The following is a 25,184-nucleotide window of genomic DNA, read 5'->3' on the forward strand; positions in this document are numbered from 1 at the left end:
TGACTACACACAGATCCATCCAGATGGGGAAATTCTCATAAAAATGTCTTTATTACACATAGAATAATCTGGGATCAGTGACAGCACAGGAGAGCAGCGTAAAATAACTCACATCCATCTACTGGCATAGGATCCAAATATACAGATATTCCAGACTCTCAGATGACTGTACATTATACACATGTTATATATACATATACACATTGCTGTACATGGGGGTCCCGGAGGAGAAGGATGACCCCAACACATGCCCTTTATCATAGTCATATTACCTGAGGACGTAAAATATAAAAAGATTCCCTGAAACAGAATTAGAATAAATGTACATTCATTACGTAAGAGACACTTGTAGGTGCGGTAACCTATGATGGCCACAGAGGGCACTGTGCAGTGGGTGCTGTGATAACACCTTTGTGTATGTTGTTAGTAGCAGCAGAACTGTGATATATGGATTAATATTCCAGGATTGTACAGAGTGTGTGTCCTCACACTGCTGTGCTCTGTGTTCTTTGTAGTCAGTGTTAGGTTTTGCCCCTGGGGAGATGTGTAATCAGACCTTTGTGTATGTTGTTAGTAGCAGCAGGACTGTGACATATGGATATATTTTTCAGGATTGTATTGAGGGCTATGAGTGTGGACTATGGAGCAGAACACTGCAGTGTTAGGACACCCTCAGTACACTCCTGGAATATAAATCCATATTTCACAGTCCTGCTGCCACTACTACCAACATACACAAAGGTCTGATTACACATCTCTCCCAGGACAAGACTACGGGCTACATGGTCACACCTGCTGATGGTTTCCCTTTATATTACACACAGATTGAGCTTCTCATTCATTCTCCTTTCATCTCCTCCAGATTGTTGGGGTTCAGGGTGCCGTACCCCAGGTCTTCAGAGTGGCAGTTCCTGTTATCAGTCTGACCCATGACCTCATTCAGTTCATAGAGTCCTCCTACATCCATGGCGGGGTGACATAACGGTAGAGGCACCCCTGCATTCTCCAGTAGGGGGTGATGTTCAGTAAGTGGAGGTCCGGCATCGCAGACCATCTCAGGCAGTAGGTGCTGCCCGTCACCGATGGTCTGCAACAAAAACCTCTTCTGCGCCTCCTGTAAGTCATTAGTCCAGACGTCTTGGTGATGTGGCATGGGTAGACAATCCGCGATAGACTCGTCTCCTGCCGGACCCTCCCAGATGCTGTTAAATAGTAACCTTCTCTGAACTTCCATCAAGTCCTGGAACTGGGCGTCCGGTTTATCTGTTTCCTGAAGTAACGGCCTCCTGACACTCAGAAGATCTCCTGACCCTGGAAACGACTCATCTCCATGGAACAACTCATCAGGACCAAAGCTCTGGGAGAAGAACCTTAACTGAGCTTGGACGAGGTCCTCAGACTGGACCTCCTGGTCACCAGGTGCTGACAGGTCCATCTCATTGTAGAGGGGGAACGACTCGTCTACGACCAATAATGGCTCCTGCATATAAGACGCTCGCAATGCGTCCGTCCTGAGAGACGGCTGAAGAACGGTCACTGGTGAGGGCTCCTCGTTGAGCCGTGGTACCACATAAACGCTTGTAGGACCTCGCACCAGAGAAGGGTTTACGATCTGCACAGGTGCTTGCTCAATGATACGAGGGTTCACCATAGAGATAGCGGTCTCGGGTTGGCGGATCTTAGGGTGGATGCGACGCGTACACTCATGTCCAACCTCTTCCTCCAAGTCTTCTTCATCCTGGCCTCCTACTGGTGGACATTCTTTCCCAAACCAATCCAGATGTTGCTGCTGCCAGGCCCGGCACTGCTCAATGGCGCTCAGCAGATAGGCGTAGCTGGGGTACTCCTTCAGGCACACGTCATATTGTACGCTGGGCTGGTTCTGCTCTATTCTTTGAATACGGAACAAGAGGTCTTTTAATTTATCAACCACAGGGTAACAGGGACAAATTTCAAAAAGAGACGGGATGTCTTCATGTGTGAAGAGGTCATTGAAGTAAGCCACCAGGTAGCGGTCGTAGGGCTTGGCCTTCTGGAAGTCAGGGAAGATCAGGGTCAGTGCGGGGGTGAAGAGGTCCCCATACATGTAGCTGGCGTCCTCGGGCAGTGTGACCCGCTCCTTCTGGCGGTCCTGCAAGGCTCTCCATTTAGCCTGCGCCCCTGGGGAACACAAAATAAGAATCGTCCCATTCGTCTTCTCGATTTGCTCTTTCTGGTGGCCAAGCCAAGGCATGACGCCTCTCACACCAATCTCGTGGCTCTCTAATTGATCCAGGACGACGTCCAGGCCCCAGTCCACCCGCATGAAGTCTGCCAGCCTGATGACCACATCCACGTAGAGTTTGTGATCGGCAGAATAAACCAGCCACACCTTTTTGCTTGCCAGCGTAGGGGGTGGCGGGGACGGATTTTTGGGTTCTGGGTCTGTAGTGACAAAAAGAGACAAATAGTAAAATCTATCGTCATTACAAAATACTGCAATTTCTCAAGGTACCACTAGATGGCAGAAGAGCAAATATACACGCAAACATATGACCTCCTCACTTTACACCTTGCTGCAAAGGCCTACATAAAAATAGCCAGACTATTTAATCAAAGTATATTCATACACATTTTATTCAACCTATTAAAAAGTGGAAGAGACATTTATAGAAAACAAGTGAACATCAGGGTGACACTGGCGGAAGAGGACACATTATAAGAATACATAACTCATATATACAAACATTCCCTATTGTAACACATCCAGTAATATCATGCATCTCAATAGAACATTCAGAGCCTAAAATACAGCGACAGATAGAACTAACCCTGGAGTATGAAATACCACAAGTCAGGCATACAACCGAGGTGCACAGTGCAGTATACCGGTGTCTCTGGCTGCCAGCGTCCACCCAGATGACCCCGACACACGTTTCAGCACGGCCTTGTGTGACCCTCCAATACAGTGCACTTGTTTTATATAAATGTCCAATCCCTTTTTATGAGATTTAATAAAATGTGTATGAATATACTATGGTTAAATTGTTGTTTGAGGTTTGGCTTTTTACGTGTAGGGCATATATGTTTCTTGCCAGTCTTAAAAGGGAACCTGTCACCAGGGACCTCATTTTCCCTAGAGAAAGGTTACAGAAGCCCATTACACCTGCAGTGCACATCTGCCTTTGCTTTCTCTTAGTATTTGCATTACAATATAATTGCGAGTTATAATTTACCTTGCATCCTCACAGAATCCTCTGTGCAGTCCCAGGGGTTGGGCTTCGGTTTGGATGCATTTCAAAAAACAACATGTTACTTGTCTGTGCTGCAGACTCCTCAGCTCTTGTCCCCACCTTTGTGCTCCTGTACAGCTCTGCCCTCCTGCTCCTTAACAGAGGTCACAGCCTGCTGAGCTGACATCATAGGAGGAGGGATGAGCTGTACAGGAGCACAAGGGTGGGGGCTGAGAGCTGAGGAGTCTGCCTCACAGACAAGACACTTGTTGTTTTTTGAAAGCCCAACCCCTGGGACTACACAGAGAATTCAGTCAGGGTGCAAGTTAAGTTATAACACACAATTATATTGTAATGCAAATGCTTAGAGAAAGCAGAAAGGCAAATTTGCAATGCAACTGTCGTGGGCTTCTGCAACCTGTCTTTAGTGAAAACGAGGTCCCTGGTGACAGGTTCCCTTTAAAGGGGTGTTCCCATTTCAGCAAGTAATTGATATTGTTTGAATAATGAAAAGTTAGGGTTAGGTATATATAATGTTTCTCCATTAAATTAGCCTTAAATGGATATTCCCACTTCGGTAAATTAATGTTTTTGTTTGTATTACAAAAAATTATACAAATTTCCAATATACCTTCTGTTTTAATTCCTCACTGTTTTCTAGATCTCTGCTTGCTGTCCTTCTATAGAAAGCTTTATCGCTGACTTCCAGTGGACAGAAATCGGACCATGGTCACACAGGTGCACGGCTCGTTATAACACACGGCTCTGATTACTATCTGTGATATATAACGAGCCGTGCACCTGTGTGACCATGGTCCGATTTCTGTCCACTGGAAGTCAGCGATAAAGCTTTCCATAGAAGGACAGCAAGCAGAGATCTAGAAACATTTGTGATATGAATGACGAGGGGGCAGCTGGACGCTGTTTTGATCTTCTCTGAGGAAGATTCACAGATCCCGGACGTTCCCTGCTACATTCCCAACACAGGCTGTTGTCATGATTGGTGGTGGTCCCAGCAATGGGACCACCTTATTACCGATGAGGTTTAGGAGTTGAGAGCGGCAGTACAGCACTGCAGAGTATGTTAGCACTATACTGGTGTAGAATATATACTCACCTTGCTGGTGGATACAGGCTGTAAGAGAAAACAAATATAAAGTCAGTAAAACCATCATAAAACATCATATGACTCTTCCTGCGCTGCTGTGACTCACAAACACCCACTACAAATCCAGGAGAGGCCGAGCACCGCACAGCGGGGGAGGGGGCGCTGCCAGCTCTCTAAATAGCTCATGTGTTGGAGGCGATGAGTAACGGCTGAACTCAAGTATATAGATGTAAGATAAGATTTTCTGAACAGGAGACTGGGAAAGCTGGGTGACAGACTCTGCAGAACTGTAATATGGGTAATCACTCTCCCCAAAAGTATACAAGGACCCCAAAAATATCAATGTTTGTCTCTTACCCTGAAAGCGCCAGAAAAGGATAACTGCGGTGAAGGCTGCGATTGTCAGAATGGCTGCGATTGGCCACACACGAAACGGGTCCAACGGTGCTGCAGATAATAGCAGATGTTACATGTAACAATAGTGCACATCACTGGATGTCAGCTCATACTCCACTCACATCCAGAGCTGCGGTTACCATTCCAATAATTACACGTAATCTAGAAGGTTGTCATGCCCCTCCCAACCACCACTAGTGGGCGCTGTCCTGGGTGGGGATGATATGTTTCAGCAAGGAGGGGGTCACTCAGAGGCTATTATACTGTGTGGGGGGCATTATACCATGCAGGGGTCACTGATAGTCTATTATACTGTGTGGGGGGCATTATACCATGCAGGGGTCACTGATAGTCTATTATACTGTGTGGGGGGCATTATACCATGCAGGGGTCACTGATAGTCTATTATACTGTGTGGGGGGCATTATACCATGCAGGGGTCACTGATAGTCTATTATACTGTGTGGGGGGCATTATACCATGCAGGGGTCACTGAGAGGCTATTATACTGTGTGGGGGGCATTATACCATGCAGGGGTCACTGATAGTCTATTATACTGTGTGGGGGGCATTATACCATGCAGGGGTCACTGAGAGGCTATTATACTGTGTGGGGGGCATTATACCATGCAGGGGTCACTGATAGTCTATTATATTGTGTAGGGTGGTTATACCATGCATGGGTCACTGAGAGGCTATTATACTGTGTGGGGGGCATTATACCATGCAGGGGTCACTGATAGTCTATTATATTGTGTAGGGTGGTTATACCATGCAGGGGTCACTGATAGTCTATTATATTGTGTGGGGGGCATTATACCATGCAGGGGTCACTGATAGTCTATTATACTGTGTGGGGGGCATTATACCATGCAGGGGTCACTGAGAGGCTATTATACTGTGTGGGGGGCATTATACCATGCAGGGGTCACTGATAGTCTATTATACTTTGTGGGGGGCATTATACCATGCAGGCGTCACTGATAGTCTATTATACTGTGTAAGGGGTATAGCGCCATGCAGGGGTCACTTATAGGCTATTATATTGTGTAGGGTGGTTATACCATGCAGGGGTCACTGATAGTCTATTATACTGTGTGGGGGGCATTATACCATGCAGGGGTCACTGATAGTCTATTATACTGTGTGGGGGGCATTATACCATGCAGGGGTCACTGATAGTCTATTATACTGTGTGGGGGGCATTATACCATGCAGGGGTCACTGATAGTCTATTATACTGTGTGGGGGGCATTATACCATGCAGGGGTCACTGATAGTCTATTATACTGTGTGGGGGGCATTATACCATGCAGGCATCACTGATAGTCTATCCCACTGTTTAAGGGGTGTAGCGCCATGCAGGGGTCACTTATAGGCTATTATATTGTGTAGGGGTGGTTATACCATGCAGGGGTCACTTATAGGCTATTATATTGTGTAGGGGTGGTTATACCATGCAGAGGGCACTTATAGGCTATTATATTGTGTGTGGGGTGTTATATCCTGCAGGGGTCACGTATAGGCTATTATACTGTATGGGGGGCATTATACCATGCAGGGGTCACTGTGTGTGGGGTGTTATATCCTGCAGGGGTCACGTATAGGCTATGATACTGTGTGGGGGGCATTATACCATGCAGGGGTCACTGTGTGTGGGAGTGATCATGGGAAAGTTATGGTGACTATAACCGATGCATATTGGCAATGCTGTGATCAGTACTGACCTGGGGTTGTAAACACAGTAGTAGTTGTAGGACATTTTGGAACGTAAGACTTCCGCACACAGTCAGTATTACAAGGCTCCATGTAAGGCCACACCTGGAACAAGGAGACATTGTAAGCTCAGCCCCTGGAGCAATGATCTCCCCTGGTACCTGCATGGATGGGGTCATCACTATCTGCACCAGTGAAGGTGGGCAGTGAGTATTTCTGACCTGGTGTCTGATACAGCTAAGGGTCTGGGGTCAGGGGTCGTCCTAATGTGTATAGGGCTGCAGCAGTGATGTAATGGCCGCTACAGCCCTGTACACAAACACCAGCCAGTAGCCACAGATATGGATGTATTCAGGACTCCAGTGGGGGATCTGAATTACTTTAGGTCTTATGTAGGTTATCAATTAAATGTATTCATGTACATTACCGAGATGTTATACCAGCAGGGGTCAAAGGACGCGAAGTTGGAGAAATTAACTTGCACGCGGTCACTAGACACCTGCAGGTCAAGAAAATCGAGAATATTAACTTGTGATGTTAAGCTGGTCCACTAGGAGGCAGCGTCACCCAGCGACATGTGATACATGGTTTATAGACCGGCAGCTTTGAACATTATGTAATAATAATTATAAATTATCATCACATCCTCCAACCCCGCACCCAGTGTTACATCTCATACCTGATCAATGGTTTTACTCTGTCTCTTCATTATACGTTCAATAAACACTTCTACGCCATATTTGTGGGCGTCACTTCGAGGGGAAAATTCCACAATCACTTCACTTTCTGTGATTTCTACAGAGATGTTATAATTCCAGCAGAATCCTAAAGCAGAAAGTGATACATCCTTATATTCTCCTGTATCTCATGTATCCAGCCAAACTATCACAGCACAAGAGTTCATACACCTACCCAGCTTACAGCAGGTTTCTGTCAGCAGCATGTCCTTGTCACTGCAGTCTGCACAGGAAGAATACTGGGGTTACACAGTGATTACTCCAGAATAGTGAGTGCAGCTCTGGGGTATAATACAGGATGTAACTCAGGATCAGTACAGGATAAGTAATGTCATGTATGTACACAGTGACTGCACCAGCAGCAGAATAGTGAGTGCAGCTCTGGAGTATAATACAGGATGTAACTCAGGATCAGTACAGGATAAGTAATGTCATGTATGTACACAGTGACTGCACCAGCAGTAGAATAGTGAGTGCAGCTCTGGGGTATAATACAGGATGTAACTCAGGATCAGTACAGGATAAGTAATGTCATGTATGTACACAGTGACTGCACCAGCAGCAGAATAGTGAGTGCAGCTCTGGGGTATAATACAGGATGTAACTCAGGATCAGTGCAGGATAAGTAATGTCATGTATGTACACAGTGACTGCACCAGCAGCAGAATAGTGAGTGCAGCTCTGGGGTATAATACAGGATGTAACTCAGGATCAGTACAGGATAAGTAATGTCATGTATGTACACAGTGACTTCACCAGCAGCAGGATAGTGAGTGCAGCTCTGGAGTATAATACAGGATGTAACTCAGGATCAGTACAGGATAAGTAATGTCATGTATGTACACAGTGACTGCACTCACAGGATAGTGAGTGCAGCTCTGGAGTATAATACAGGATGTAACTCAGGATCAGTACAGGATAAGGAATGTCATGTATGTACACAGTGACTGTACCAGCAGCAGAATAGTGAGTGCAGCTCTGGAGTATAATACAGGATGTAACTCAGGATCAGTACAGGATAAGTAATGTCATGTATGTACACAGTGACTGAACCAGCAGCAGAATAGTGGGTGCAGCTCTGGAGTATAATACAGGATGTAACTCAGGATCAGTACAGGATAAGGAATGTCATGTATGTACACAGTGACTGCACCAGCAGCAGAATAGTGAGTGCAGCTCTGGGGTATAATACAGGATGTAACTCAGGATCAGTACAGGATTAGTAATGTCATGTATGTACAGTGACTGCACCAGCAGCAGAATAGTGAGTGCAGCTCTGGAGTATAATACAGGATGTAACTCAGGATCAGTACAGGATAAGTAATGTCATGTATGTACACAGTGACTGCACCAGCAGCAGAATAGTGAGTGCAGCTCTGGAGTATAATACAGGATGTAACTCAGGATCAGTACAGGATAAGTAATGTCATGTATGTACACAGTGACTGCACCAGCAGCAGAATAGTGAGTGCAGCTCTGGGGTATAATACAGGATGTTACTCAGGATCAGTACAGGATAAGTAATGTCATGTATGTACACAGTGACTGCACCAGCAGCAGAATAGTGAGTGCAGCTCTGGGGTATAACACAGGATGTAACTCAGGATCAGTACAGGATAAGTAATGTCATGTATGTACACAGTGACTGCACCAGCAGCAGGATAGTGAGTGCAGCTCTGGGGTATAACACAGGATGTAACTCAGGATCAGTACAGGATAAGTAATGTCATGTATGTACACAGTGACTGCACCAGCAGCAGAATAGTGAGTGCAGCTCTGGGGTATAATACAGGATGTAACTCAGGATCAGTACAGGATAAGTAATGTCATGTATGTACACAGTGACTGCACCAGCAGCAGAATAGTGAGTGCAGCTCTGGAGTATAATACAGGATGTAACTCAGGATCAGTACAGGATAAGTAATGTCATGTATGTACACAGTGACTGCACCAGCAGCAGAATAGTGAGTGCAGCTCTGGAGTATAATACAGGATGTAACTCAGGATCAGTACAGGATAAGTAATGTCATGTATGTACACAGTGACTGCACCAGCAGCAGAATAGTGAGTGCAGCTCTGGAGTATAATACAGGATGTAACTCAGGATCAGTACAGGATAAGTAATGTCATGTATGACCTCTGGTGGTTGTTATAAGTACTGCAGTAGGGGATACATAAATAAGAGGCTGTTCCTGTCTCAGTTGTTCTTTAGCTGTTCACCTGTTAGATAATGTGCTTTACCTGGAGTCATGACTCTCTGTTCTAGGCGGTTTTCCTGGCTCTTCTCTCTGTTTCTCGGCAGGTGCTGGACGCTGACCTCATATTCCTTACCTGGACCTACTTCAAAGTTGTTGAAGTAGAATTTCCACTACAGTGAAGAGGTTACAGTGTTAACTGGGTGATACCAGAACCAAAAGTATTCCACAAATTAATACACTGAAAGGGAATAATATCGGGAAGGAGGGAAAAAAAGTGTCTCACATAAAATGTAACCTTTATTTACTAAACAGATGAAATTGTATCTTTATAATTTAACCCCTTCGTGTCTATGCCATTTTAGACCTTTAGGACCAGGCCTGATTTTTAAAATTTGCCCTGTGTCATTATAGGAGGTTATAACTTTTTGACAGTTTAACATATCCAGGGGATTTTGAGATTGTTTTACCGTCACACATTGTACTTCAAAGTAATATTCAAATTTTGATGATATCTTTTGTGTTAAGTTATGAAAAAAACTTAAATTTGGCAAAAATTTCTAAAAATTCTTCATTTTCATAGTTCAAAATGTTCTGCTTTTCAGGCAGATAGTCATAGCACCCAAGTAACTTTATAACTAACATTTCCCGAATGTCTGCTTTATATCGGCATAGGGTTTTATGCATCTTCTCTCTTTTCTAGGTTGTGAGGAGGTTCAGAATTTTGGGAGCAATTTTTCTCATTTTTATGAAAAACGCCAAAACCCTTATTTAGAGGCACCTCCTCAGCTTTAACTGACTCTGAGAGGCCTAAACAGCAGTAAACCCCCATAAATCATGCCATTTTAGAAACTACACCCCTCAATGTGTAAAAAATCAACTTTAAGAAGTATGTTAACCCTTTAGATGCTTCACAGTGGTTAAAACAAAATGGAGGTCTAATTTACAAGCTGTCATTTTTTTTAGACAATATATTAATTTTGGCCAAAAATTAAACCGTCACAATGTATTAAATTACAAAAAACTCCACAAAGTTTGATACCCAACGTCTCCCGAGTCAGAGGATGCCCCATATGTGGTGGTGACTGCTGTACGGCCGCACGGCCGGGCATAGAACGGAAGGAGGCGCCATTCAGAGCAGATCTGCAATGTCACATCTTACAGGCTATAAAATGTTTATTTTTTTGTAATTTGGACATATGGGGGATTATTTTTTTGTGGATGAGATCCACTTTTCAGGTACATCATTTACAGGGGGGCTCAATAGCCAATAATCAGATTTTATTAACTCTTTCTTGGTGATGGTTAAAAAAATCATTAATTCTTGTTTATGGTTTTATGCATTTTTTTCCTCAGACATTCACCGTACCATAAAAATAATGTGTTATCTTTATTCTACGGGTCATCACGATTACGGCGATACCCCATTTACATGGCTTTTTTATGGTGAACTTGTTTTGCAGAATATAGAACTCATTTTGTGAGACATTTACTTGTTTTTGTATCGGCATGTACCAATGGGCAGAACATTTATATTTTTTTGTTTACAGCGCTGGTTTAGAGCTTATTTTTTGCGGGACAAGCTGTACTTATTCTTGGTATCATGTTGGGGTACATTTTACTTTTTGATCACTTTTTATGCGGTCAGATGTGAAAATTTAATAATTTTTGTGAGTTTTTTTTGTGTTTTTTTTTACGGCGTTCACCGTACGGGTTCAGTGACCATTTTATTTTATTTGACGGGTTGTTACGGACATTGTGATACCCAATATGTTGTGGTTTTTTTGGTGATTTTCACTTTTTTTTATGTTTTATATGATTACTGAATGGGACGGGACTTAAGGGGACTTTTATTCTTTTTAAATAATTTTTTTTTAGTTGCACCTTTTTTTAAAACTTTTTTTTTACTGTTTTATTTTGTCCCAGGGTGGGACATGAACAAGTGATCATTTGATCACTTGTTCATTGTAATATACTGCAATAGTAATGTATTGCAGCATATTACATAGTCAGCCTATGCATTCTGCATAGGCTGACATCAGCACTGTTAGATCGTGCACAGTGCACGATCCTAGCAGGCAGCTGCCATAGGCAGCCCAGGGGACCTGATCGTGCCTCTAGGTTGCCATGGCAACGATCGGCACCTCCGCGCCCTGCACGGAGGGTGCCGATCGTCGCGCCAATACACCATAGATGCCGCGGTCACTATGACCGCGGCGTCTATAGGGTTAAACAGTCAGGATCGCGATAGTCGCGATCCCGGCTGTTACTGCGGGATCCCAGCTACCGCGTACCGCTGGGATCCCGCGGCGATCGCAAGGGCTCAGCTTCTGAGCTCGGGCGATCGCCATGACGCGATTCTACGTCAAGGTGCGGGAACTACCCGCATCCTATGACGTAGAATCACGTCAGGGTGCGGGAAGGGGTTAAATAAGTAAAAAGATATAATATTATCTGTTTAATAAATAGAGGTTACATTTTATGTGAGACACTTTTTCCCTTCTTCCCCTTCTATTCCCTTTCTGTGCATTGACACTATAGGTCAGTGATGGCTAACCTATGGCACTGGTGCCACAGGTGGCACTCAGAGCCCTTTCTGTGGGCACTCAGGCCATCACCAGAGATGACTCCAGGCATCTTCCTACAGTCCCAGACAGCCCAGGACTTGCTGTGCACAGAGATATTTTAAAGTGACAGCTCTACCTGGGACTATTTTCTGCTTTATTGGTGTCCTCAGGTGCTGGTATCAATGAAAACTGTGACAGAGCAGGGAGTATAAATCACAAATTAAATTCTGTGTTTTGCACTTTGCGATAAATAAGCGGGTCTTTGTTGTAGTTTGGGCACTCGGTCCCTAAAAGGTTCGCCATCACTGCTATAGGTGGTGACAGGTGATTGTGTTTTGTTAGGATTAACACTTTGTTTACTAGTATTCCACAAATTAATTTGTAAGATTTAAAAGAAACCTTATATCTCACACCTTATATCACTATATATCCACAAATAGTCCACTCACCGCTCGATTGTTCTGATCCCACTGACTGGGAAACGTGTTAGCAAACTGGAACTGTACACAAAGCGGACGATTCAGACTGATATCCAGGACCGAGATCTCCACTCCCTGTAGGTCCCTGATACTGGCTGCCATGACACAAAGTAACAACACCGCATAAGCCAAAGACATGGCCAGAAGGCGATTATCCTGTATGCCAAGTGTCAGCGTGTCCCCGTCCTGTCCCCCAAGTGTCAGCGTGTCCCCGTCCTGTCCCCCAAGTGTCAGCGTGTCCCCGTCCTGTCCCCCAAGTGTCAGCGTGTCCCCGTCCTGTCCCCCCCAAGTGTCAGCGTGTCCCCGTCCTGTCCCCCCCAAGTGTCAGCGTGTCCCCGTCCTGTCCCCCAAGTGTCAGCGTGTCCCCGTCCTGTCCCCCCAAGTGTCAGCGTGTCCCCGTCCTGTCCCCCCAAGTGTCAGCGTGTCCCCGTCCTGTCCCCCCAAGTGTCAGCGTGTCCCCGTCCTGTCCCCCCAAGTGTCAGCGTGTCCCCGTCCTGTCCCCCCAAGTGTCAGCGTGTCCCTGTCCTGTCCCCCCAAGTGTCAGCGTGTCCCCGTCCTGTCCCCCAAGTGTCAGCGTGTCCCCGTCCTGTCCCCCAAGTGTCAGCGTGTCCCCGTCCTGTCCCCCAAGTGTCAGCGTGTCCCCGTCCTGTCCCCCAAGTGTCAGCGTGTCCCCGTCCTGTCCCCCAAGTGTCAGCGTGTCCCCGTCCTGTCCCCCCAAGTGTCAGCGTGTCCTGTCCCCCCAAGTGTCAGCGTGTCCCTGTCCCCCAAGTGTCAGCGTGTCCCTGTCCCCCAAGTGTCAGCGTGTCCCTGTCCTGTCCCCCAAGTGTCAGCGTGTCCCTGTCCTGTCCCCCAAGTGTCAGCGTGTCCCTGTCCCCCATAGTGTCAGCGTGTCCCTGTCCTGTCCCCCAAGTGTCAGCGTGTCCCTGTCCTGTCCCCCCAAGTGTCAGCGTGTCCCTGTCCTGTCCCCCCAAGTGTCAGCGTGTTCCTGTCCTGTCCCCCCAAGTGTCAGCGTGTCCCTGTCCTATCCCCCAAGTGTCAGTGTGTCCCTGTCCTGTCCCCCAAGTGTCAGCGTGTCCCTGTCCTGTCCCCCCAAGTGTCAGCGTGTCCCTGTCCTGTCCCCCCAAGTGTCAGCGTGTCCTGTCCCCCAAGTGTCAGCGTGTCCCTGTCCTGTCCCCCCAAGTGTCAGCGTGTCCCTGTCTTGTCCCCCCCCAAGTGTCAGCGTGTCCCTGTCCTGTCCCCCAAGTGTCAGCGTGTCCCTGTCCCCCCAAGTGTCAGCGTGTCCCTGTCCTGTCCCCCAAGTGTCAGCGTGTCCCTGTCCTGTCCCCCCAATTGTCAGCGTTTCCCTGTCCCCCAAGTGTCAGCGTGTCCCTGTCCCCCCAAGTGTCAGCGTGTCCCTCCAAGTGTCAGCGTGTCCCTGTCCCCCAAGTGTCAGCGTGTCCCTGTCCCCTCCCCCCAAGTGTCAGCGTGTCCCTGTCCCCTCCCCCCAAGTGTCAGCGTGTCCCTGTCCCCTCCCCCCAAGTGTCAGCGTGTCCCTGTCCTGTCCCCCAAGTGTCAGCGTGTCCCTGTCCTGTCCCCCAAGTGTCAGCGTGTCCCTGTCCTGTCCCCCCAAGTGTCAGTGTGTCCCTGTCCTGTCCCCCAAGTGTCAGCGTGTCCTGTCCCCCAAGTGTCAGCGTGTCCCTGTCCTGTCCCCCCACAGTGCCAGCATGTCCCTGTCCCCCTGGAGACCCAGTTATTGCCCCCAGGATACACTCACAGTCGGCTCTCACGGTCCAGGTGATGTGTAGGACGGGCACATGGTCCCCCTTCTCGCTCACTCCAATCTTTGTCATCACCTCTAGACTCGCGGGAGCAGCCGGGGTCCAATTAAAGGGTCGGATCCAGCTCAAGTCCATACAATGACCTAGAAGAAAGTGGATAAACTTCACCCAAGAGTTTGTCACCTCCAAGACTTCCCTACACTCCTGACATGCTCTGTGCTGCTGTGGTAATGTGCAGTGTACACTCCTGACATGCTCTGTGCTGCTGTGGTAATGTGCAGTGTACACTCCTGACATGCTCTGTGCTGCTGTGGTAATGTGCAGTGTACACTCCTGACATGCTCTGTGCTGCTGTGGTAATGTGCAGTGTACACTCCTGACATGCTCTGTGCTGCTGTGGTAATGTGCAGTGTAAACTCCTGACATGCTCTGTGCTGCTGTGGTAATGTGCAGTGTAAACTCCTGACATGCTCTGTGCTGCTGTGGTAATGTGCAGTGTACACTCCTGACATGCTCTGTGCTGCTGTGGTAATGTGCAGTGTACACTCCTGACATGCTCTGTGCTGCTGTGGTAATGTGCAGTGTACACTCCTGACATGCTCTGTGCTGCTGTGGTAATGTGCAGTGTACACTCCTGACATGCTCTGTGCTGCTGTGGTAATGTGCAGTGTACACTCCTGACATGCTCTGTGCTGCTGTGGTAATGTGCAGTGTACACTCCTGACATGCTCTGTGCTGCTGTGGTAATGTGCAGCGTACACTCCTGACATGCTCTGTGCTGCTGTGGTAATGTGCAGCGTACACTCCTGACATGCTCTGTGCTGCTGTGGTAATGTGCAGCGTACACTCCTGACATGCTCTGTGCTGCTGTGGTAATGTGCAGCGTACACTCCTGACATGCTCTGTGCTGCTGTGGTAATGTGCAGCGTACACTCCTGACATGCTCTGTGCTGCTGTGGTAATGTGCAGCGTACACTCCTGACATGCTCTGTGCTGCTGTGGTAATGTGCAGCGTACACTCCTGACATGCTCTGTGCTGCTGTGGTAATGTGCAGCGTACACTCCTGACATGCTCTGTGCTGCTGTGGTAATGTGCAGCGTACACTCCTGACATGCTCTGTGCTGCTGTGGTAATGTGCAGCGTACACTCCTGACATGCTCTGTGCTGCTGTGGTAATGTGCAGTGTACACTCCTGACATGCTCTGTGCTGCTGTGGTAATGTGCAGTGTACACTCCTGACATGCTCTGTGCTGCTGTGGTAATGTGCAGCGTACACTCCTGACATGCTCTGTGCTGCTGTGGTAATGTGCAGCGTACACTCCTGACATGCTCTGTGCTGCTGTGGTAATGTGCAGTGTACACTCCTGACATGCTCTGTGCTGCTGTGGTAATGTGCAGTGTACACTCCTGACATGCTCTGTGCTGCTGTGGTAATGTGCAGTGTACACTCCTGACATGCTCTGTGCTGCTGTGGTAATGTGCAGTGTACACTCCTGACATGCTCTGTGCTGCTGTGGTAATGTGCAGTGTACACTCCTGACATGCTCTGTGCTGCTGTGGTAATGTGCAGTGTACACTCCTGACATGCTCTGTGCTGCTGTGGTAATGTGCAGTGTATACTCCTGACATGCTCTGTGCTGCTGTGGTAATGTGCAGCGTACACTCCTGACATGCTCTGTGCTGCTGTGGTAATGTGCAGTGTACACTCCTGACATGCTCTGTGCTGCTGTGGTAATGTGCAGGAGAGAAGATGTGAGTTTATCACTTACTGGGAAGGACTGTGCATCGAATCCCCTGCAAAACAGAGAAGGAGGAAGTCAGGGAGAAGTGCGCTGTTACCCGCTGTTATCAGCCAGTCATGGCGGAGCACTCACCGGTTGCGAGCAGCTGAAGTCCGGGGAGTCAATGACGTGGAGTCCCAGGCTCGCAGACACCAGGCCTACCAGCACGGCCACCCGCACAGCCGCCGCCATGCTCCTCCGTCATGGGCGCCGCAGCCTCGGTGACAACTTTTCTTCTCCTCTTCCTCCTTCCCTCATCGCAGACCCGTATGCAAATCAGTTATTACTGGCTGACCAATCACAGCGCTCCGTCCACCCCAGGTGAGAGAGGGGAGGGTCTATTCCGGGAACTGAAGGATGTAGGGAGAATCCCAGGTATGCAAATGAGGGGCGTGCACCAGCTCCGACGTCAATTCATTGGCGATGACAAGAATGAAGCTTACGGAGTCAATCAGTGACAGGAATGGTCCAGCGGAGCCACCGTAGGGACCGCTGATGGGGAGGGAGAGGCGGTTGGTGACGTCACACTCTCTATAAAATTACAGCTGAAAGGGCGGGAGAGTCAGTGTCGCGGTGCACTGCGACTGCGGAGGTTGGGCTGCGCTGCATGTTCCTCCTGTCAGGACACAAAGTGGTGTTATAAGCAGTAAAATGACCAAAAGCACCTGAAACAAGAAGCTGAGAGTGAGTGACGCTCATTACACTGGAGGAGAAATGTGTGCAAGTGACGTATAGCAGTTATAAAAACGCCTCAAGACCGCACTTTGTGAACATAGCTTCACGTAAACGTGTTGTCCTGACCATATCTACGTGACACGGATGTAGGGGCAGTTGGGGTCCTCAGACGTGACATTTACCTCAGTAATGATTTTAGTACCTCCCAATTTTTGGGCTATAGAAAGAAGGACAAGAAGTCCCCCACCTTTATTTGTTTATAAACCACTGCCCCACCCACAATTATAGTATAATATCGACCTTAAGGGGTTGTCTGAGGGTATAAATAACCCCATGGGAGGCCGGGTTAAAAAAAAAAAGTAAATGTGTACTTACCTCTACATTCCCTCCAGCGCTGTGATCTCTCCGGTCCTTGCCTCATGTAAATGGGCCCAGAAGCCGCGCCGCGTTCAATATCCGGACGGCCGAGGCTTCTGTGCCCCGTTTTCTTTATATGGGGCTTAGGCGGGAGAGATCTCAGCGGTGGACGCCGGGAAGGACTGTGCAGGTAAGTAAATGTTTTTTTTAACGTGCCCCATCCTGGTCACCCAAGGGTTTTTTATACCCTCAGGCGAATGAGAGGGGGATGTATGTGTGGGCGCAAGCATGCGAGAGAGGGGCAGCTGGGACAGCGGTTGAAAACCTAGATGGCCTATGCACATTTTTTACAGTTTTTGGAGTTTACACCTTCCTTCTCCATGATTGCACAAATCATTGAAAGCAAAGGGTTATTGTTTCCTATTATTGTGCAGCTACTTTTTTTTTTTAGAGCCCAGTTCACACAGCAGGGTTTGAGTTTGAAGTAAAAATCTATTGCAAAAATCGCACTGTAAACCTGAGACCGGAGACACACAAGTCACGTTATTTTGACAACCTCGAATCTTAGCATTTCCATTCATTATAGCAGTAATCTGATCAGTGCAGCCTGGATCACACACTGGAAAATTGATGAAGAAGCCCCGAAATTATCTCAAAGGAATGAGCTGCGACCGCTGCCACATCTGATGGATATTTTGACTTCTTCGCTGCTTCTGTTTCATAACCGGATAATAACTGTAGCACCTCAGAGGCCATGCAGACACAATCACTGTTCCAGAGACTTAAATTACTGTGAGTTCTGTTGGGTAGAACCAGCGAAAGGTAGAACCAAAATTATGGCAGGTTTTACGAGCACAGGCTCGGGAGGATGAGGGTTGAGAGCTCTTCGGCAAAATCTATCATAGTGCAGTGATGCACTTGGCCACATTTACTTACCTGTCCTGTCACAATCCCCGAAAGTGCATTGTCCAACCGGAATGCAGATCTGCCGTGATTCACTAAGATCGTGCGCCCGATATCCTGCATATGTCGCTTCCCCAGAGTTCACCTTCTTCTTCCTGGTGCATGTAAGTGCATTGTCCGTGTATAATGCGCTGTGCGGGGAGTCACTAAGATCCTGCGCCCGATATCCTGCATGTGTCGCTTCCCCGCTCAGGTCCCCGGAGTTCACCTTCTTCTTCCTGGTGCATGTAAGTGCATTGTCCGTGTATAATGCGCTGTGCAGGGAGTCACTGAGATCCTGCGCCCGATATCCTGCATGTGTCGCTTCCCCGCTCAGGTCCTCGGAGTTTACCTTCTTCATCCTGATGTATGTAAGTGCATTGTCTTGCGACACAATTTGAATCTTAAATCCCACACTCAGTCCAAAGCAGTTGGATAGTCCGATGGCCCCCCCCCCGATTTCTGTCGCATGAAAACCAGTGCAGCTGCTCAACAATCCGATCGCGTGCGACACAATCTCCAGTTAAATACCTGTCACAGCGGTGCAAACCCCGAAAACTTCGAAAATCCGACGAAAGCGTGATCCGCGGACCCTTAAATAAGCCCCACTGTGTGTTCACTGCACCATCATCGGGAGCCATAGAGGTCTATGAGGGCTGTGATCTGAGCGCAAATCATGCAACCATATCGTGGCTGCCATAAAGGTCGGCTGAATTAGCCCTAAATGTCATTCACTATGGTAGAAGAAGGCAGCAATGGAAGCATCTGCGCCAGGCTGCAGGTATAACCTGGAGATCTCCTGTATATAATGATACATGTACAGCCGGTATAACCTGGGGATCTCCTGTATATAGTGATATATGTACAGCCGGTATAACCTGGGGATCTCCTGTATATAATGATATATGTACAGCCGGTATAACCTGGGGATCTCCTGTATATAATGGTATATGTACAGCCGGTATAACCTGGGGATCTCCTGTATATAATGGTATATGTACAGCCGGTATAACCTGGGGATCTCCTGTATATAATGATATATGTACAGCCGGTATAACCTGGGGATCTCCTGTATATAATGATATATGTACAGCCGGTATAACCTGGGGATCTCCTGTATATAATGATATATGTACAGCCGGTATAACCTGGGGATCTCCTGTATATAATGATATATGTACAGCCGGTATAACCTGGGGATCTCCTGTATATAATGATATATGTACAGCCGGTATAACCTGGGGATCTCCTGTATATAATGATATATGTACAGCCGGTATAACCTGGGGATCTCCTGTATATAATGATATATGTACAGCCGGTATAACCTGGGGATCTCCTGTATATAATGATATATGTACAGCCGGTATAACCTGGGGATCTCCTGTATATAATGATATATGTACAGCCGGTATAACCTGGGGATCTCCTGTATATAATGATATATGTACAGCCGGTATAACCTGGGGATCTCCTGTATATAATGATACATGTACAGCCGGTATAACCTGGGGATCTCCTGTATATAATGATACATGTACAGCCGGTATAACCTGGGGATCTCCTGTATATAATGATACATGTACAGCCGGTATAACCTGGGGATCTCCTGTATATAATGATACATGTACAGCCGGTATAACCTGGGGATCTCCTGTATATAATGATACATGTACAGCCGGTATAACCTGGGGATCTCCTGTATATAATGATACATGTACAGCCGGTATAACCTGGGGATCTCCTGTATATAATGATACATGTACAGCCGGTATAACCTGGGGATCTCCTGTATATAATGATATATGTACAGCCGGTATAACCTGGGGATCTCCTGTATATAATGATATATGTACAGCCGGTATAACCTGGGGATCTCCTGTATATAATGATATATGTACAGCCGGTATAACCTGGGGATCTCCTGTATATAATGATATATGTACAGCCGGTATAACCTGGGGATCCCCTGTATATAATGATATATGTACAGCCGGTATAACCTGGGGATCCCCTGTATATAATGATATATGTACAGCCGGTATAACCTGGGGATCTCCTGTATATAATGATATATGTACAGCCGGTATAACCTGGGGATCTCCTGTATATAATGATATATGTACAGCCGGTATAACCTGGGGATCTCCTGTATATAGTGATATATGTACAGCCGGTATAACCTGGGGATCTCCTGTATATAGTGATATATGTACAGCCGGTATAACCTGGGGATCTCCTGTATATAATGATATATGTACAGCCGGTATAACCTGGGGATCCCCTGTATAAGATGATATATGTAGAGTTTTGTAAATATAGTGATTCTATGTATATTTCTGTTACACTGACTGGAGTAGATAATATATCACATTTTTTAAATAAACTTTATTTTGTAGCCATTTTACAACATCATTCCTTAGGTAAAAATGCAATCTTACATAAATATACATTTATCCCAAAGATCAACCTTTAAATATCTTTATTTCAGAGCCCATTCTGCCGGAGACTGGATGCCACGTGCGAGGAGGGGGGAGGAAGGTTTACATTAAACACCCGAGAGCTGAATGTTCCCACCGGGCCCTGGATAACTAAGGGGCCCAGCAGGAAGGCTGGAATAATGGAAGCAGAGAGGGGCTATCCTGGGGCAATGGTCTCCCATCGGTAGGTGTCTGAATAGCTCTCCAGTTCGTTTCCTTCAACTTTTAAAGGGACAGGTCTGCACAACCTGTGAACTAGACAGAAATTGCATAATATCATGTGAAAAACATATTTAATTTTTAATTTTTTTGCTTAATTTCATTTTTTGTTTAATGGCAGCTTTTGTTATTTTGGCAGTGTCTGCTATACGTTACTGTACAGAGGTATTCTGGCACCACAACCAGCCACGTTAACCACCATTACAGAGAGAAAAGCTTCACCTATAGAGACTATATGGATTATTAACCCTTAGAGAGGGATTCTGGAAAGGGTGGTCTCACAATCTCAGTTTATTACTTCTGAATGTGATAAGTTAGAATTGTGACACAACCCCTTTACCCAGATTGCTGGATAGATGTATAACAGAGATGGGTATAATAGAGATGTATTATGCTCAAGTCTAGGGGCGTTAGTATTATGTATGAGATAACAGCATAGAGGGGCTCCATCTGGATTGTATGCATTCACCTCCTGTCTTTAAGGTTTTTCTTTAGGATCTTGTCTCGGGTAACATTTGGAGAGGTTGTATCGCCAAAACCATTTGATTCACAATGATTAAACTCAATATGAAATGGTAAAAAAAAGCAATGTATTAAATAGGTTACAAATTTACACAGCAATGTACTGCACAGCAACACATCGCACAAACGCACCCACTGCAATGAAAAGAAAGATACAGCATTAACTCTTTTAAGCCGGGTGCGGCTTCATGATGGAACTGGTGAGCACAATGTGTCGTAAAGCAGCCACACTGGACGCTGTACAGGTTACATTCGGCACGGCTGCAAGTTTGCATCAAGTTATAAAATAAATGCAGAGTTCACTTGGAATATTAAAAAGCAGAGACCCAGATTCAAGTATTTCTGCAACAAACCCTTCATGCACAAATTAGCACAAAACGGAACGAAAACAGCCACAAATCACTTGGTAAAGAAGCGAAAAGTATCACCTCTCAGCAAGCGGCTTCAGCAGATGGGCGGCCATGTGGCACTGGTCTGTACAGAAGCTATAGAACTTGTATCGTATGAACATTCCTGGGGGCAGCAGCAAACGTCCCAGGGGGTGTGCATGGCAGAAAGCTGAGCCTTTCGGTTCTGATGTAGTTTTATAGTCAGATTAGCCTCATCCATCAGGCCAGCCAGTGTGTGCTAAAAGCACTGGCCACTGCCTTCTACTAATAGTAATGGGAGACAGAGTAGGGAAATATTTTGCTTTATGTTAGACTCAACTGGGGTCATTTGCAACAGAGCCTTGATAGAGACCCAATTAAAAAAAAAAGACAAATCATTGTCCTTCTGATTTTGTGCACAGCAAAAAAGGAAAGCTAAGGAAAGTGCCCTATAGCAAGGATTTTCAGGGAGAATCCAAATTGTTGTGGTCTTTTAGGAACACTGGTCCACATTTATTAAAGTGTTTGCACCAGTTTTCTGTCTGAACTTGCAAACTGCTTGCACATGTATTTAAGATGTGTTTGCACCAGTTTTGTGTTGCGGCTACACTGTCCGACAAAACAGAAAAAATGTGCACCAAAAGGGGTTTTGCGGTGCACAGTTGGATCATGCGCCACTAGAAGGTGAATCAAGGAAAAAAAATGGTGCATTTCGCCAGAGAAGTGCAGGGGACACAAGACTCATGAAGCACGTGTAAGGCCGTGGTCACATGTTCCGCTAGCGTCGCGTTCATATATACCCTGTTTCCCCGAAAATAATGTCTTTTTTTTAAAAATTTTTGCTCCTAAAGAGGCACTAGGTCTTATTTTTAGGGGATGTCTTATTTTTCCATGAACAAGAATTTACATTTATCATCGAACAAAAAATCAACTTCTCGAACATCCTTATGACTTTCCAAACTCTGAATTTCATGCTGTATTTCTTGTGACTCCATTTCTATGAGAATCATTGGCCCCAGTCTCATTTTCACTTTCCATAAATGACCCCTCTTATCCTGGTAGCTGCTGGGATCACATTTGTAGCACAAATTTGTGTCACAGATTTACTAATACTAATGTATGGCGTGGGGGGAGCTGCTGCAATGACTGCCGCTAGGTCTTATTTTCAGGGGAGGCCTTATATTTCTTACCCTGAACAAAATTGTACTAGGTCTTATTTTCAGGGGAAGTCTTATTTTAGGGGAAACAGGTTATGAACGCTACGCTAGCGGAACGTGTGACCATGGCCTAACACATTTCATGAATCTGTCGAATGCTGCACCCTCTACAGGCAGCAGTTTGCACTAGTTTTCATAAATAAGGGCCATTATGGGGGACATAAGGCCCAAAATATTTGTGTCCAGTTAGAGAACCAGTATTAAGAGAACACCAGTTGTTGGTTAACTAGGAACAAGCATTGCTGTTATTTCATATTGGTGACAAGTTTAATTGTTTATACGATTGCATCAGCCCCCATCACTGGGATGCCCAGCGATCCGCTGTAATGTAAAGGAGCATGTGTTCAGTCACCGCAAGAGGTAACATGAAGTATTATACAACGTCATATTAAAATCTTCTGTGAGTAATGCAGGGACTTGTGGAGTCCTCCAGAGATAGATGATCACTATTTGTGGCCACTGTCTACCAAAACCCTTGATAAAATCCAAGGATAATAGAACAGGTTAATAATAACCAGTCTGTAAAGTCCAAACTCTACATTTCATAGATATAGATGATATGGAAAATAATTTAGGTGTAATAAAATAGACTGTATAGCACCACTAAAGGCCACGAGGAAGTATACAGAGGCGTATACATTAGTCATTTACATTTTACATTGACGTGAAGAGTTATTCATTGTAGTGTAAGTTTAGCATAGAGCATTTATATATTTGCATTTGTATTATCACATTCTTGCTGCGACCATTCCTTACTACTGTGTTTGGTTTATTTTTTAGGACCGAATTAGATGCATTGTTTTGCCTAAAAAGCGCCAGCCCATTGCCACATTGTGCCGGACAGCGTCTACCACTGTGCTGCGAGGTGAGATGACAATGAAGTGGTGAAGTTATAAATCAACATGCAAAATCTGACACGTGTTTCATATCAGCAATACAACATCCCTGAATGTCCAGGAAAAAAATATCTATTTATCTATATTATGTGTGTAGAAAGTTAGATTTCCTTTTAACAGTATTCCCCATTTTAGCAGCTATTAAAGACGACGCCAACTCGGTAATAAAATAGTGAAAAAATATATTTGCTAGCAGTTTTGGACACCCGCTATCCGCAAGCGTTGGCAGTGTGGTATTGCAGCTCAGGCCCGTGCACTTTAATAGAGCTGAACATCAGTACCAAGCCATGGGCAGAGGTGCCATATATGGAAGAGTGCAGTCATATATTTCTAAACCTGGACAACCCCTTTAATGTAATGTCATTACTCAACTGATGCTGATGGACCCAAAGCTTAGAACACATTACTACAATAAGGGACCTGCTGTGGAGAAGTTATGCCTCGAGTCCCCTTATTTATCACTAGGATCGTGAGAAGAAGATGGAAACACTTTATACATTTAAATACTCTACATTTCAGCTAAAACTTTTCCAAATGAATGTTACTAACATAAGTCGCAGCTTGGTTGGTCCATCTGCATCATCCAGCAGGGACAGCCAATCATAAAACAGTAAGGAACGGCACTGAAACGTGACAGCTGCACCAAATACATTGTATTTAACGGGAAGAATTCGCTGGATGACACAATTTTTCTTAGCAGCAGAGACGGTGATGGATGATGCAGCAGGAGCTTGAAAACATTTTGCATCTGTAGATTCATTTTCAGAAGGGGGAAACATATTTTGAGAAAGGAGACAGATGTGATCCACTGTGTAAAAAAAAAGGTTTCTCTGAAGATCCGTTCTCAGCTTTAAATTCTTAATTTTGAAGGATCCAGGATGCCAGGTGACCCCCCAAAAGGATTCCAGCGGGTTCTCCAATCCCATAACGTAGAAAGTCAGCTCTGGATGTCCCACCCCCCCCCTCCCGCCCCAACTAAAATGGATGAAGAACGCTGTTCTGGTCACTCCAGGTCACGAGAACAGTGAGGCACTTCTGAAACAAACTCATTAGGAACACCGAAAAAAAGAGAAAGAAACTGAAGAAGGAGCAGAAAACTCCTCCGGGAACATCCACCCTCTGACAAATTGGCATTTACTACGGCTCTTGTCTATGTGAGGCTACAGGCTGCTTACATATACTCGGCAGTCCTCCTGCTCGCCCTCGCTGTTCGCACAACCCGCTGAGTGTCCTGGCTCATCTGACCCAACCCCTGCGCAGTCCAGCCCCTGGTCCCTGCGTTTGGTGAATGGTGAGAGCTTCCCGTTTGGGCTGGGATTGCTATTCAAGAAGCTGTCAGCGGCAGATTCCATCTCCTCTATTGTCATGTCACAGGCATCTGCCAGCTCGTGCGTTGCCACCTGCAAGAAGCAGGGGTCCTGAGCAAACTGCGCCAAACCTTCGGAAATCAGCACCTACAAGGCAAATGGGATGTTTTATTGCATATCACAAATCTGTAAGAATGAAAGTGAATCTAAATCTAATCTGACAAAGCTTATGAACACTTAACACATACGTTC

At 46.0% G+C, this 25,184-nt stretch overlaps 2 protein-coding genes and 1 long non-coding RNA gene across 11 annotated transcripts in view; 1 reads left to right on the top strand and 2 right to left on the bottom strand.

Annotated features, from left to right (window-relative positions):
• Positions 1-32: 32 nt before the first annotated feature.
• On the bottom strand, positions 33-16,464 carry IL17RA (interleukin 17 receptor A). 2 transcript variants are annotated; one of them, XM_072144913.1, is made up of 12 exons: positions 16,043-16,464; positions 15,938-15,962; positions 14,164-14,310; positions 12,381-12,505; positions 9,411-9,537; positions 7,345-7,392; positions 7,112-7,257; positions 6,860-6,931; positions 6,444-6,537; positions 4,678-4,767; positions 4,330-4,347; positions 33-2,424 (listed from the first exon to the last, which is right to left on the bottom strand). In XM_072144913.1, exons 1-12 carry the CDS (start codon positions 16,139-16,141, stop codon positions 839-841), a joined length of 2,577 nt encoding a protein of 858 aa, XP_072001014.1. In that variant the 5' UTR covers positions 16,142-16,464; the 3' UTR covers positions 33-838. The 2 variants fall into 2 exon arrangements, with proteins under 2 accessions (XP_072001014.1, XP_072001015.1); XM_072144914.1 differs by lacking the exon at positions 15,938-15,962.
• A 36-nt stretch (positions 16,465-16,500) lies between these two features.
• LOC140125952 (uncharacterized) overlaps positions 16,501-25,184 on the top strand; it is a 51,150-nt gene continuing 42,466 nt past the window's right edge. For 2 of the 3 annotated variants that reach the window (XR_011854742.1, XR_011854743.1), the window contains exons 1-3: positions 16,501-16,633; positions 20,415-20,587; positions 23,510-23,594. This is a non-coding gene — a long non-coding RNA (uncharacterized lncRNA). Of the gene's footprint in view, positions 16,634-20,414; positions 20,588-23,509; positions 23,680-25,184 lie in introns of those variants that run through there. The other variant, XR_011854741.1, reaches the window with a different exon arrangement.
• The window catches only part of CACNA1C (calcium voltage-gated channel subunit alpha1 C), a 245,397-nt gene continuing 240,504 nt past the window's right edge, over positions 20,292-25,184 (bottom strand). For all 6 annotated transcript variants that reach the window (XM_072144910.1, XM_072144908.1, XM_072144907.1 and 3 more), the window contains one exon: positions 20,292-25,079. In XM_072144910.1, the coding sequence (XP_072001011.1) occupies positions 24,786-25,079 (294 nt within the window). In that variant the 3' untranslated portion in view covers positions 20,292-24,785. The remainder of the gene's footprint in view (positions 25,080-25,184) is intronic.

Source organism: Engystomops pustulosus, chromosome 4, assembly GCF_040894005.1.
Source record: "Engystomops pustulosus chromosome 4, aEngPut4.maternal, whole genome shotgun sequence".
In the NCBI taxonomy this organism is placed as follows: Eukaryota; Metazoa; Chordata; class Amphibia; order Anura; family Leptodactylidae; genus Engystomops; species Engystomops pustulosus.

Bases quoted from the DNA above. Each gene is read 5' to 3' on its own strand.
- IL17RA (XM_072144913.1), bottom strand. From the start codon at position 16,141: ATGGCGGCGGCTGTGCGGGTGGCCGTGCTGGTAGGCCTGGTGTCTGCG. The intron at 12,506-14,163 runs GTGAGTGTATCC...GTGTCATGGCAG, and splicing joins CTGGACCGTGAGAGCCGACT to CCAGTATCAGGGACCTACAG. The intron at 7,393-9,410 runs GTAAAGCACATT...CTTCCTGTGCAG, and splicing joins ACAGAGAGTCATGACTCCAG to ACTGCAGTGACAAGGACATG.